General features: G+C 40.0%; 1 protein-coding gene across 5 annotated transcripts in view; it reads right to left on the bottom strand.

Moving 5' to 3' along the window:
* topaz1 (testis and ovary specific TOPAZ 1) overlaps positions 1-12,424 on the bottom strand; it is an 84,641-nt gene that overhangs the window by 11,204 nt on the left and 61,013 nt on the right. For all 5 annotated transcript variants that reach the window (XM_072570971.1, XM_072570970.1, XM_072570973.1 and 2 more), the window contains 2 exons: positions 7,689-7,860; positions 1,925-2,025 (listed from right to left, as the gene is read on the bottom strand). In XM_072570971.1, coding sequence (XP_072427072.1) covers positions 1,925-2,025; positions 7,689-7,860 — 273 coding nt within the window. The remainder of the gene's footprint in view (positions 1-1,924; positions 2,026-7,688; positions 7,861-12,424) is intronic.

Here is a 12,424-nt window from a genome sequence, read left to right as displayed (position 1 = left end):
TGTGGTTGGAGAAAGTTAGCCACCAGGATACACGAACACCAGCTAGCCACAAAAAGACACTACCCTCTCTCCCTCGTAGCCCTACACACGGATGAAAAACCACCAATTCGACTGGGACAACACATCTATCCTGGGACAGGCTAAGCAAAGACATGCCAGAGAATTCCTAGAGGCCTGGCACTCCAACCACAACGCCATAAACAAACACATAGATCTAGATACCATCGATCAACCCCTCAGAAAATGAACAGGAAACGACATCACCACAAACCCCAGGAACCCCATCCAGGACAAACATATAAATAGAAAGCAGGAGACAACAGCTTCGCTTCACTTGGAGATCACCACTGATGATGTTACCTAGCCAGATAATGAAATGTCTGATATCAAACCTACTGCTCAGCGAGCAAAGCTACACCCTAAACCTCAACCTGAGCTACAAACCTTCACAAACCTTGCAAAAACCAGTTGTCATCTTTGGATGTTAACCTTCCTCTGTAAATTCCTCTAGGTTGTCTTCAGGTTTCCTACAGCACAATTTTCTTATGGACAGCTATCTTACACAGAGCTATTCTGCTGGTGCTCCCCAACTGCTCCAAATACCCGATTTTATATACCCTAAAACATCAGACTGGCTCATTGTTTTGATGTCATCCAAAATAGTAAAATTCAAATTCAACTGGATTTTGGTATCTGTGGCATAATTTAAACTGATTGGCCGAATTTGAATTTGTTGTGTACCATGGTAACATAGCTCCAGCTATTTGTTTCATAACCAAATGTTACATTTTAAAAATTTTCTTTCAGCACACTCTGCCAGCCAGAAGTTTCAACTCCCTTAAAGGTACAGTACACATCTACAACTTCATAACAGTCCCTTACAAAAGGATGAGTATTTAATTCTTCTGCATGTTCTTTCACTGACCCTAGAAATCATGCACACTGATACTTAGTTTAGGTTCTGCCAGAGCTACTCAGTTCCTTGACTTCAAACATGGACAAAAGATCCGAACCCCAGAGGTGAGGTGAGATTAACTGGTCTTGACATCAAAAGCAGTATTTGACAAAGCATGGCATCAAGGAGCTCTAACAAAACTGGAGTCAATGGGAATCATGAGGAAAACTCTGGATTCTCCCAATTATTGAAACTGAATCAAATCATCCCAAGACTGATGACTCCAATTTTTGTCTTTTTTCGACTATTATGCACTTCACCATCAACTCTGATCTGAAGTTGAGATTTTCTTTCTTGTCCTTTGCCAAGATACTTCCCTTCCTCAAGCCAAAATGTTTATATTTCCCTAATCTCATTCACTTCTGCAAAGCTGAATACTGCTTATAAATGGGATGATATCTCGACTGTCTAAACAGCCAGAAAAAGCCCTTTTTAAGGTGGCCGAAGTCTTGCTCATCTTCAGCTTTTCACTTGATTATAACCATTATCCTTTTACAACCATGCTCAACCCATCATCTTCTCTCACATCTCCCCAATCATGCCCCCGTCTTTTTCTTCTGACAGTCTTTTAAAAACAATGGTCGGCATCATCTAACCATAGCTTTTGACTCCCCTTCCAAATATGATGATACCTGCATCAAGTGTCGCAGGACTTGACTCTGACTTCTCAAGTTACCATTTGTAAATTAAGTTAACAAAAATAGTGACTGGTAATATTCCAGCAGTATTGTGGATTACACAACAGACAAACATCTTCACTGAAATAACATAATAAAAAGTCTTTAGGTGTCAGCCAGTTCCCCAATAAAAAGAGTGAACACATAAAGGCAGTGTGCAGGGGTGACAAAAACTAAAACTTTTAATATCCTTTGGTGATGAAAAATGATAGAAAGAGGACAGAGTAAGGGTGAAGGAGCAAGTAAACTGAATTTGCTATTTTTCATTGAGATAGATGCGCCTTGAACATACCTTTCTCCATTGCTCACTTTTATAGTAGGCAACCATCACAGAGGTTCCAATCCTGATGAGCAACTGCTTGATCATACCATTCACGTGCGGCTTTTGGCAAACTAAAAATCAAAACACCAACATTATACTCTGTATTCTAATATTTCACTTCACATTCACTGTGCCAATGCGTGGGTGATAAATATTGTCTGGCAAGTGTCTACTTTACAAGAAAGAAATAGTGCCAGCTAAATTAAAGGCTTTTATTAAAGTTAACAGGCAGCAAGTAAGCAAATCCTACCTCTATACCATCAACCTGTTTTGTACTTTCTTCTGCTGCTTCCAATGGAAATAATCTCAAGGTAAGGGACAGGTCATTGCAGAACAGGAGGGGGAATTTGTTTACTCAGACAGTGGTGAATCCTTAGGATTTGCTGCCCCAGAGAACTGCAAAGTCCTAATCATTAAGCAGGTTAAAGACCAAAACCAATGGGTTTCTACAGACATTAAAGGAATATGGAGAGTGTTATGACACAGGGATAGCAAGCCAAACGAAAATCAGCCCACCAATGGATTCACGGTGAACTTAAAACATGAAATAACCCTCAATGACACACGATCAGTTAGGGAATCAGTTACAGCAAGGAGGGATGATACCTCATATACAATTTAGGAACAAAAAGGGGCAGTTACACGATTAGGTGTTTATTATAGACTTCCAAACAGTCAGCAAGTAACTGAAGGAACAGTTATGTGGTCAATTCACTAAGGTGTGTGAAAATAACAATCGGATAATTAAAGGGATTTCAATTACCCTCAACATTAATTGGGAAAATCATTATATAAAGGGTTCAAAGGGGGCAGGATTCTTGAAATGTATACAGGATAGCTCTTCATGTCAATCTGTAGATGGTCCCATAAGGGACAGTGCAATTTTGGGACTTAATTCTGGAAATGAAACCAGATAGCTGTTCAAACTGGCAGAGGGTGTGCATTTCAGTGATAGCGATCAGAACACCATATGTTTTAAAACAGAAGTTGCTGGAAAACCTCAGGTCTGGCAGTGTCTGTAGGAAGAAAGCAGAGTTAACGCTGCGAGTCTGGTGACTTCTAGTTTCCTCAGCAGAATTGATGAACCATCAGTGGACTTGAAACGTTAACTAAGTTATCTACTCTCAGATGGTGCCAGACCCGCTGAGTTTCTCTGTTTCTGTTTCAAATCTCCAGCATCTACTGTCTGTTTTAATATATTACCACACATTTTAAGTTTGTTATGGAAAAGGATAGAAATGGTCTACACAAAAAAAAAGTGTTTTGGATTGGGTAAAGTAGATTTTATTAAAATAAACAAAGTTGCTGGAGGGTAAATCTACAAGAAAACAGCAAGAGTTTTCAAGAGCAATAAAAAGGTACAGAGGAGAGTACAGGGTCAATATGTTCCCTTTAGATTTAAATATAGGAGCCACAAGCCATCAGAAACCTGGATGTCTAGGAATCTTCAGGACGGAGTAAAAAAAAGAGAAGAGGTATAACAGGCACAAAGACAGCAAGACAACGAAGGCACTACAGGAGCACAGAAAGTGTGGGGTGTGGGAGGAGTCAAGAAAGTAATTAGGAGAGCAAAAGGGGGGACATGAGAAAACGCTGTCAGAGAAGATTACAGAGATTCCCAAGATGTTCTACAAGTATATCAAGGGGAGAGAGAATAACCAGGGAAAGAGCAGGGTCCATTACAGATCCAGGGGGCAATCTGCGCATGAAGTTGGAAGACATCAGTAGTGTGTTAAATGGCACTTCACACCTCTTTACTCAGGAGGAAGAGGATGCAAGTACAGAATTCAAGATGACGAATTGGGAAGTTTCTGAGCAGATTGATAACGAGGTGGTACTGGAAACTCCCTTAGTTGAAGGGTCAATAACAAGGGGGCATAATTTTTTTTAAAGTGAAAAAAACAGGAGGTTCAGACAGAAGTTTAGGAAAAACATTCACACCCACAGGGTGGTGTGGTTCTGGAATGCACTGTCCAGCAGTATAATTGGGCAGGAAATCCCAACCTTTAAAAAGATACTTGGATGAATTCTTGAAGTGTCATAATATTCAAGGCTATGGGCCTAGTAGAAAAGTGGGACTAGTGTAGGTAATAGCATGGTTATGATGGCGAAAGTGAAGGCTGCAGATGCTGGGGATTAGAGTCTACAGTCAAGATTAGTGTGGTGCTGGAAATGCACAGGTCAGGCAGCATCCGAGGACCAGGAAAATTGAAGTTTCGGGCAGAAGCCCTTCATCAGGAATGGTTTTGATGGTACAGATTAGTTGGTCGAAGGGTCTTGTGTTCTGTATTATTCTATGAATTGTTCTGAACCAAACTTCATGAGTAACAGATGTTGGACATCAAGTTTGTAATAAACAAAAATTAACAATTTATTATTCAGAGTATAAACCAGCAGAAGAGAAGAAGAACAAGGCACTCTAATTAATTTCTATGATCTAAACCCAACATTCTTTGATCGTAAATTCCCCACTCTCATACCAACAGATAGACACAGTTTAGAGATAAAAATAAAAGAACTGTAATTTGCCAGATCAATAAGCATTTCAAATGATAGAACATAGAACATAGAAAAATACAGCGCAGAACAGGCCGTTTGGCCCTCGATGTTGCACCGATCCAAGCCCTCCTCACCTATACTAGCCCACTATCCTCCATATGCCTATCCAATGCCCATTTAAATGCCCACAAAGAGGGAGAGTCCACCACTGCTACTGGCAGGGCATTCCATGAACTCACGACTCGCCGAGTAAAGAATCCACCCCTAACATCTGTCCTATACCTACCACCCCTTAATTTAAAGCTATGCCCCCTTGTAATAGCTGACTCCATACGTGGAAAAAGGTTCTCATGGTCAACCCTATCTAAACCCCTAATCATCTTGTACACCTCTATCAAGTCACCCCTAAACCTTCTTTTCTCCAATGAAAACAGCCCCAAGTGCCTCAGCCTTTCCTCATACGATCTTCCTACCATACCAGGCAACATCCTGGTAAACCTCTTCTGCACCCGTTCCAGTGTGAATACCAGGATTTCATTCCTTGGACAATGGGTGTATTACAGGCACATTGGATGGTATCTTGCTTGAATTCTGAACTCACTGGTTAATGCAAACAGATTTTGCAGACCTCTGGAGAATTTTGTTAGTATCTTATAGCCTAGGATTCTTTTCTCAGAACTTTCAACAAATCGATAACTGCAGAACAACTGGAGGGAGTAAAATCAAAATACAGTTTCCCAGTGTGGTAGTTACTAAAGCCTTTGCTTCTTGACCAGTCAGAGCCAGTTCATTTTTTTTCCCCTTTCTTTTTCAATGTTCTCTGTGATTGCCGAGCCACACCTATCCTCTCTTGATTGATCGATCAATATCCAAACAACTGCCAGTCCCCAAGTATAACATCTTGTTGCCAAATCATCCACAATATCCTTACAACAATAATTAAACTGCATTATCATTTCAGGCCAGTTTCTAACAGTGAACATCAGTCTTTTGTTTTCTTTTTGTAAGTGCATTATTGTTCAAAGTTCAATTCTCAACTGCAACTCCGTTCCAAACCAAAAATAAAAAGGAAAATTTTAAAAAGTCTCAACAAGAGAATGCAGTAAACTGGTACTGAGATGATCAGCCATGGTATAGTGTGTCAGGGCAGGCTAGATGGATTGAATGGTCTACTCCTGTTCTTATGTTCTCCCATTCTAGCATCGTATCATATTTCATTTGCACCAAGCCACTGCCATTCCAGAAGACCTGTTGTCCATTCCATCCACAATACATTTCCTCACTGGTGTTGACCGCTCAAATACAGTAGTTTATAACATTTCCCTTCTCAATTTAACACCCTTCCTGACTCTGCTGAGTTCATTCCCCCCCATGAAATTCCCTAGTATAGGGCACTACACTTGAAGTACTGTTTATAAGGCCACATTTGGACTTCTGTATACAATTCTGGCTGCCTTGCTGTAGGAAGGACGTAATCAAACTGGACATAGATTAGATTCTCTACTGTATGGAAACAGGCCCTTCGGTCCAACAAGTCCACACCACTCCTCCAAAGAGTAACCCACCCAGACCCATTCCTCTACCCTATACTCACACCTGACTCATGCACCTAACTATGGGCAATTTAGCATGGTCAATTCACCTGACATGTATATCTTTGAATTGTGGGAGGAACCCAGAGCACATGAAGGAAACCCACGCAAACATGGGGAGAACGTGCAAGCTCCACACAGACAGTTGCCTGAAGCGAGAATCGAACCTAGGTCCCTGGTGCTGTGAGGCAGAAGTGCTAACCACTAAGCCACTGTGTCGCCCATAGAGTGCAAAAAAAATTTACAAGATTTTTTTTACAGAGACTGGAGGGTCTGAGTTATAGGGAAACGCTGGATAATCTGGGACATTATTTTTCCCCCATGGAGCATTGGAGGCTGAGGGTGACCTTATAGAGATTTACAAAATCATGAGGGGCATAGGTAGTTGCCAATGCTTTTTTCCTCCAGGGGAAAAGACATTGGTTTAAGGTGGGGGGGGGGGGGGGGGTGGAAGGTTTACAAGAGACCCGAGGGGCAACCTTTTCCACTGAAGGTGCTGCATATATGGACTGACTTGCCAGAGTAAGTGGTAGAGGCAGGTACATTTAAAAGACATTGGGACAGTCACATGGATAGGAAAGGTTTAGAGGGATATGGGCCAAATGCAAACAAATGGGACTAGTTCAGTTTAGGAAACTTGGTCAGCATGGATGAGTTGGACAAAATGATCTGCTTCCATGCTGTATCACTCAAGACATGCGAAACAGAAAAGCAGGGACACAAATGGACAGAGCAAAATAATAAGGATGAGTGCAATGCATTGGAGTGATTGAAGGTAACAGGAAAGAAAGGAAGTGGGAAAAATAGACGCAGAGCGAAACGAGAGACAAAAATAGCGGTAGGATAACGACCTTGGAGAGAGGCACAGAGTAAGCACATGATTGCCAAACAAAATTTCTACCCTACATTGCACTCATGACAATACAGCAGCATTCCTAAATTAAGAAGTCAAAAACAAGCCAGAATCCTGCCTTTAAGTCATTGCTAAACCACCATATTCTTGTTGGTATTAGCGGAGGACGAGGTCAAGCTTGGATGAGACAAAGTGCTTAGAGTATGCTTTCCCATCTTTGTCCCCTCACTCTAATCCCATTTTGAGGCTTAAAACTTGTCACAGCCCTTCAATAACACTGAGTGGGAGAGCGTGTAATTGAGAACACCAGCCTGTTAGACTGGGAGTACAAGTGTTACAACTGTTAGAGCTCTATGGTGGCTTGAGACTCCAAAATTTCAGCTGACAATTTCACTTAGGACATTTTGATTTATGTAATGGTATGAGTAATGCCACTTGGCACAAATAGGCAGAAGAACCGTATTGCTATAGGAGTGAGTTGCTGCTTTCAACAACATTGAGCATGGGATCAAGCAGTGAATGATGCAACTGATCCCAAATCCCTTGAAGGTTATTAGCAGTCATCCATTAGCTTTTAAGCTTTGGCTTTGACAATCTAAATTAATGTGACTGTGATCATATTAGGAAATGCACAACTAAAGACAGTCAATATTGAAAAGCACTGGTTATAAACAAAAGTGATATTGCTTTGGTTACAACAAAGAAATCTAGCTGTAATGCATTTTTTAAGAACTCTCTTAAGCCAGTCACTAAGATATTTTCATGAAAACGTTAAACAAATAAGCCACACCTGCTTTTGCAAATTCGCAGAAAGGGACTGCAGCTCCATTATCCTTATTTTTTAATAGAGTCATTGCAATGCATGTGGCAATTCTGTGAAGGTCACTTTTACCGTTGTCATTCCAACATAGGCTCTGAAAGAAAGTTCCCATTTTGCTCCATTCTCCTTTTTCTTTGTATTGCTGAAAAGCAAAGAAAAAAGTTCAAAAACCAGAATGAGATGACACTGAGACACAAACGTACATACTGCAGACCAGGAAGACCTGTGCCAAGTCAAATGGTTTTAGCTGGGGTAATATGTCATTTCGATTCACTTAAGGAAAAGATTTGCATCATGAAGCATCTTTCATGCTATAAGGATGTCCCCAAACTTTACAAAATTTACCTGAAGCATAGTTAATATTACAGAAAGGCAACTAATTTGAGCAAAGCAAGATCCTACAAATATCAATGTGGTAAATGCTGGTCAAGGTATAAATTTGAACCAGGTCACTGGAAGAGAATTGCTCTTCTTGAGATGCAATTTTCTATACTCAAAAGGAGGGTAGAAGGAGATTTGGTTTAACATCTCAAGTTGAAAGATGGCACTCTCTCAATACTGCTTTGGAGTGACAGTATAGATTAAGTGGTTAATTGCCCAGGACAGTGTTCCATTTCACAGGCTTTGTGATTTGACACATTAGAGTTAGCCAGTGAGCGACGACTCACACCAAGGAAAAGGGTAGAGCTGACTATCCTGTTTTCACTATCTGGGTGAACACTGAAGTGCTATACATACTTGGATTGTAGAGGGAGAATCACAGTACTGACTAAACCAGCACTGAAATGGTGCAAAACCACCAAGATTCATCAATAGACACAAATGAATCGATTGAAAACATACAATTTCTTAGCTTTACAGTAACATTTCCAGAATGAATTTCTGCTACCAAATCTAAGATTTCCAATGTTGAGGAGCTGGAAAATTTAGATACTGTTTATTCAAATTTTCATAAGAGAGACTGGGAGCCTGTGACTAGTGGAGTGTCACAAGGATTTGTGCTGGGTCCACTACTTTTCATCATTTATATAAATGATTTGGATGGGAGCATAAGAGGTATAGTTAGTAAGTTTGCGGATGACACCAAAATTGTAAGTGTAGTGGACAGCGAAGAAGGTTACCTCAGAGTACAACAGAATCTCGATCAGATGGGCCAAAGTGGCAGATGGAGTTTAATTTAGATAAATGTGAGATGCTGCATTTTGGGAAAGCAACCTTAACAGGACTTATACAATTAATGGTAAGGTCCTAGGGAGTGTTGCTGAACAAGACGACCTTGGAGTGCAAGTTCATAGCTCCTTGAAAGTGGAGTCACAGGTAGATAGGATAGTGAAGGCAGCATTTGGTATGCTTTCCTTTATTGATCACAGTATTGAGTACAGGAGTTGGGAGGTCATGTTGCGGCTGTACAGGACATTTGTTGGGCCACTGTTGGAATATTGCGTGCAATTCTGGTCTCCTTTCTATTGGAAAGATGTTATGAAACCTGAAAGGGTTCAGAAAAGACTTACAAAGATGTTGCCAGAGTTGGAAGATTTGAGCTATCAGGAGAGATTGAATAGGTTAGGGCTGTTTTCCCTGGAGCATCGGAGGCGGAGGGGTGACCTTATAGAGGTTTATAAAATCATGAGGGGCAGGGAGAGGATAAATAGACAAAGGTTTTTCCCTGGGGTGGGGTTCTTAGAACCAGAGGGCATAGGTTTAGGGCGAGAGGAGAAAGATATAAAAGAGACCTAAGGGGCAACTTTTTCATGCAGAGGGTGGTACGGGTATGGAATGAGCTGCCAGAGGAAGTGGTGGAGGCTAGTACAATTGCAACATTTAAAAGGCATCTGGATGGGATATGAATAGGAAGGGTTTGGAGGGATATGGGCCGGGAGCTGGCAGGTGGAACTAGATTGGGTTGGGATATCTGGTCGGCATGGACGAGATGGACTGAAGGATCTGTTTCCGTGCTGTACATCTCTATGACTCTATTAATTTATTAAGTCTAGGCCTCTTCACTTAGGGAAAAATGTCAAGAGGATAGAGAAGATAGGAAAGAGATTTTACTGAAATAACAGGGATAAGGTGGTGAAAATAAACGCTGACAGATTAATTTGTATGGTCTTCTTTAGCACCATATTGTGGAAAAAGCTGGGAAGAACATGGCACAGTAGCACTCGAGGCAGTGGGGCTTAACAGCCTTATCCATTCAAGTAACAGAAGCAGGCATTAGTGTTTATGATTTATTAATTATATTGCTACAATAAAAGAGTGGTCTCCTAGCACAGTGATGGTTTCTACTACTGGGCCAGTTCAAATCCCACCTTCCATGCAGAATCATAATATGTTTGAACAGTGATCCTTCCGGTTCAATTCAGTACTTTGCACACTGGTAGGACACTGGGTTAGTAGGCAGGTAGCAGACATACATAACGCTACACTCTGGAATAATCCAACTATGAAGAAAATTATTTCAGTCTACTTTTATACTCCTCCATTTAGCTTAGATTCATTTATTACTTTATATTGTTAAAGAATATCCACTAATTATCAAGAGTGCTGTTCAAAACCATTACAATGCTGAACAAACAGAAAATATACAACTAAACAAAAGCTAAGTACTACAGGTGTTGGAGATCTGAAATAAAAACAAAGTGCTAGAGAAACTCAGCAAGTTGGGCAATATCTGTAGAAACAGAAACTGAACTAAATGTTTCAAGTCTGATATTGGACTGTTAACTTTGTCTTTCTCCACTGATCCTGCCAGAGTTTCTCCAGCACTCTATTTCAGGAAATATACATCTACAGAAGATCCCTGATTTACAAATGCTTGTAGTGATGAACACAATCACAAACAGGGTTTTAAAATTTAAAGACCCAATATAAAAACATTTCCAGCATTTATGAGCAGCTGCTTTCCACTGTTAGTCTTGTAAACTGACTCCAAAAAGGAACCCATTTGCAACCTGGGGACTACCTATACATTTCAACAGATCTCTGTGCTGCTTACTGTGGTTTTTAAGATGTGCTTTTTACTATCATGTAGTACACATTATATAGATGGGTTTCACCGACTTTAGTGGAATTCTAGTGATATTTTCAGCTCAAGTTGATGTGCTCATTTTTGCATGTTATATTGTTTGTTAAGTGGAGATATACAAATGAGGCTCTTACCATAATGATTTATTTTTATAATAAAAGGGTCAGGGTTGCCCCTCTAATCCTGGCACAAGACAGATTTTTTTCTTTTAAAAAATACTTGCAGATAGGACCCTGCTCTAACCTAAAGTAGCATTAAGTGTGATTTGATGCTTCTTCCTCTTTGTTTCTTACAGAGAACCAAAACACAAACAGGATAAAGCCCTGACCCAGATGGATTGCATTCCACACATTTTAAAATCATGTAGGGCACATGTAACAGAGGTATTACTGTACATTTAATAATTCATTAGAAAAAGATACAGGTTCATAGCACTGGGGGATAGCTAATGTAAATACAGGAGTATATTTATATTTAAAATCAGGTGAAGAACATGTGCAGTATCTACAGACTTGTCAGTTTGTCAATGGTTAGACGAATACTGGAGTCCCTATTAAATGAGGAATAGAAAAGATGAAAAATATAATAAAGAATACCTATCATGATTTCACAAGGGAAAAAAATTCTGAACAGAATTTTTCGAAGTAGTAATAGTAAAATTCTTTGTTATCATTTCCTTCAACCAGAGAGAGAACAGAGAACAGTGATGCAATAGATGTAACTTATCTGGATTTTCAGAAGACTTTCAATCAGTTGCTCATAACAGACTAATGAAGGAGGTCAGGATATGGAGTCAGGGCACTTGGCAGGATGGATTGCGTACTGGCTTCAAGACTGAAAGCATACATTGGTTGTAAGGGTAGTCATTCAGAGATGCAGTAGATGAAAAAAGTGGTATTTGACATGGATCAGTGCTGGGATCACTGCTATTCACAATTTACATTAGCAATTTGGATTTTGGAATAAAAATTATTTCTAAATTTGTGGAGACACCAACTTCAGGTCACAGTCAAGATTAATACTGCAACAAACTGCAGGAAGACTTTGTCGACTCCAATTTTATTAGTAGTTGGTGAATGAAAGTCAAATTAATACGCAGTACACTTTGTTAAGACTAGAATATGGGGGAGGGGAATGAAGGGATCTCAAAGAACAAATACAATCAATCTTGCTTCATTGGTTAGCAAGATCCTCATAGAAAATGTCTGGTAACAGGCTTTAATTCTCGCACTGGATTGAAAAACAAGCTAGTCATGCGCAATCTGTATCGAGCCTTGGTTACAGTTCTATTACAAACAGCACTAGAGAGGGTGCTGAAAAGATTTCCCAGTACAATGACAAAATGGAAGGGTATATCTATCAGGAAAGGATTAAGCAAACTGGGCCCTTTTCTCTTGCAACATCAGGTTTGAAGAGTTACCCAATAGAGGTATTCAAGATTACTAAAAGGTATTGATAGAGTTGATGCAGAGAAAATGCTTCCTCTTGTGAAGATGATCAATACTACAGGCCATCAAGATAAAATAGTCATTGAGAATCCAATTGGGAATTCAGAAGCAATTTCTTTAACTATGAAGTGGTGAGAATGTGGAACTTGCTACCAGAGGGAATGGTTGAAGTGAATAGTACAGATACATTCAAAGGGAAACCAGACAAATGTAGGAGGGAGAAAACAATGGAA

The sequence above is a fragment of the Chiloscyllium punctatum genome, chromosome 5, assembly GCF_047496795.1.
Source record: "Chiloscyllium punctatum isolate Juve2018m chromosome 5, sChiPun1.3, whole genome shotgun sequence".
In the NCBI taxonomy this organism is placed as follows: Eukaryota; Metazoa; Chordata; class Chondrichthyes; order Orectolobiformes; family Hemiscylliidae; genus Chiloscyllium; species Chiloscyllium punctatum.
The sequence above is the reverse complement of the archived record's forward strand: the minus strand, read 5'-3'. Positions and strand labels throughout refer to the sequence as shown.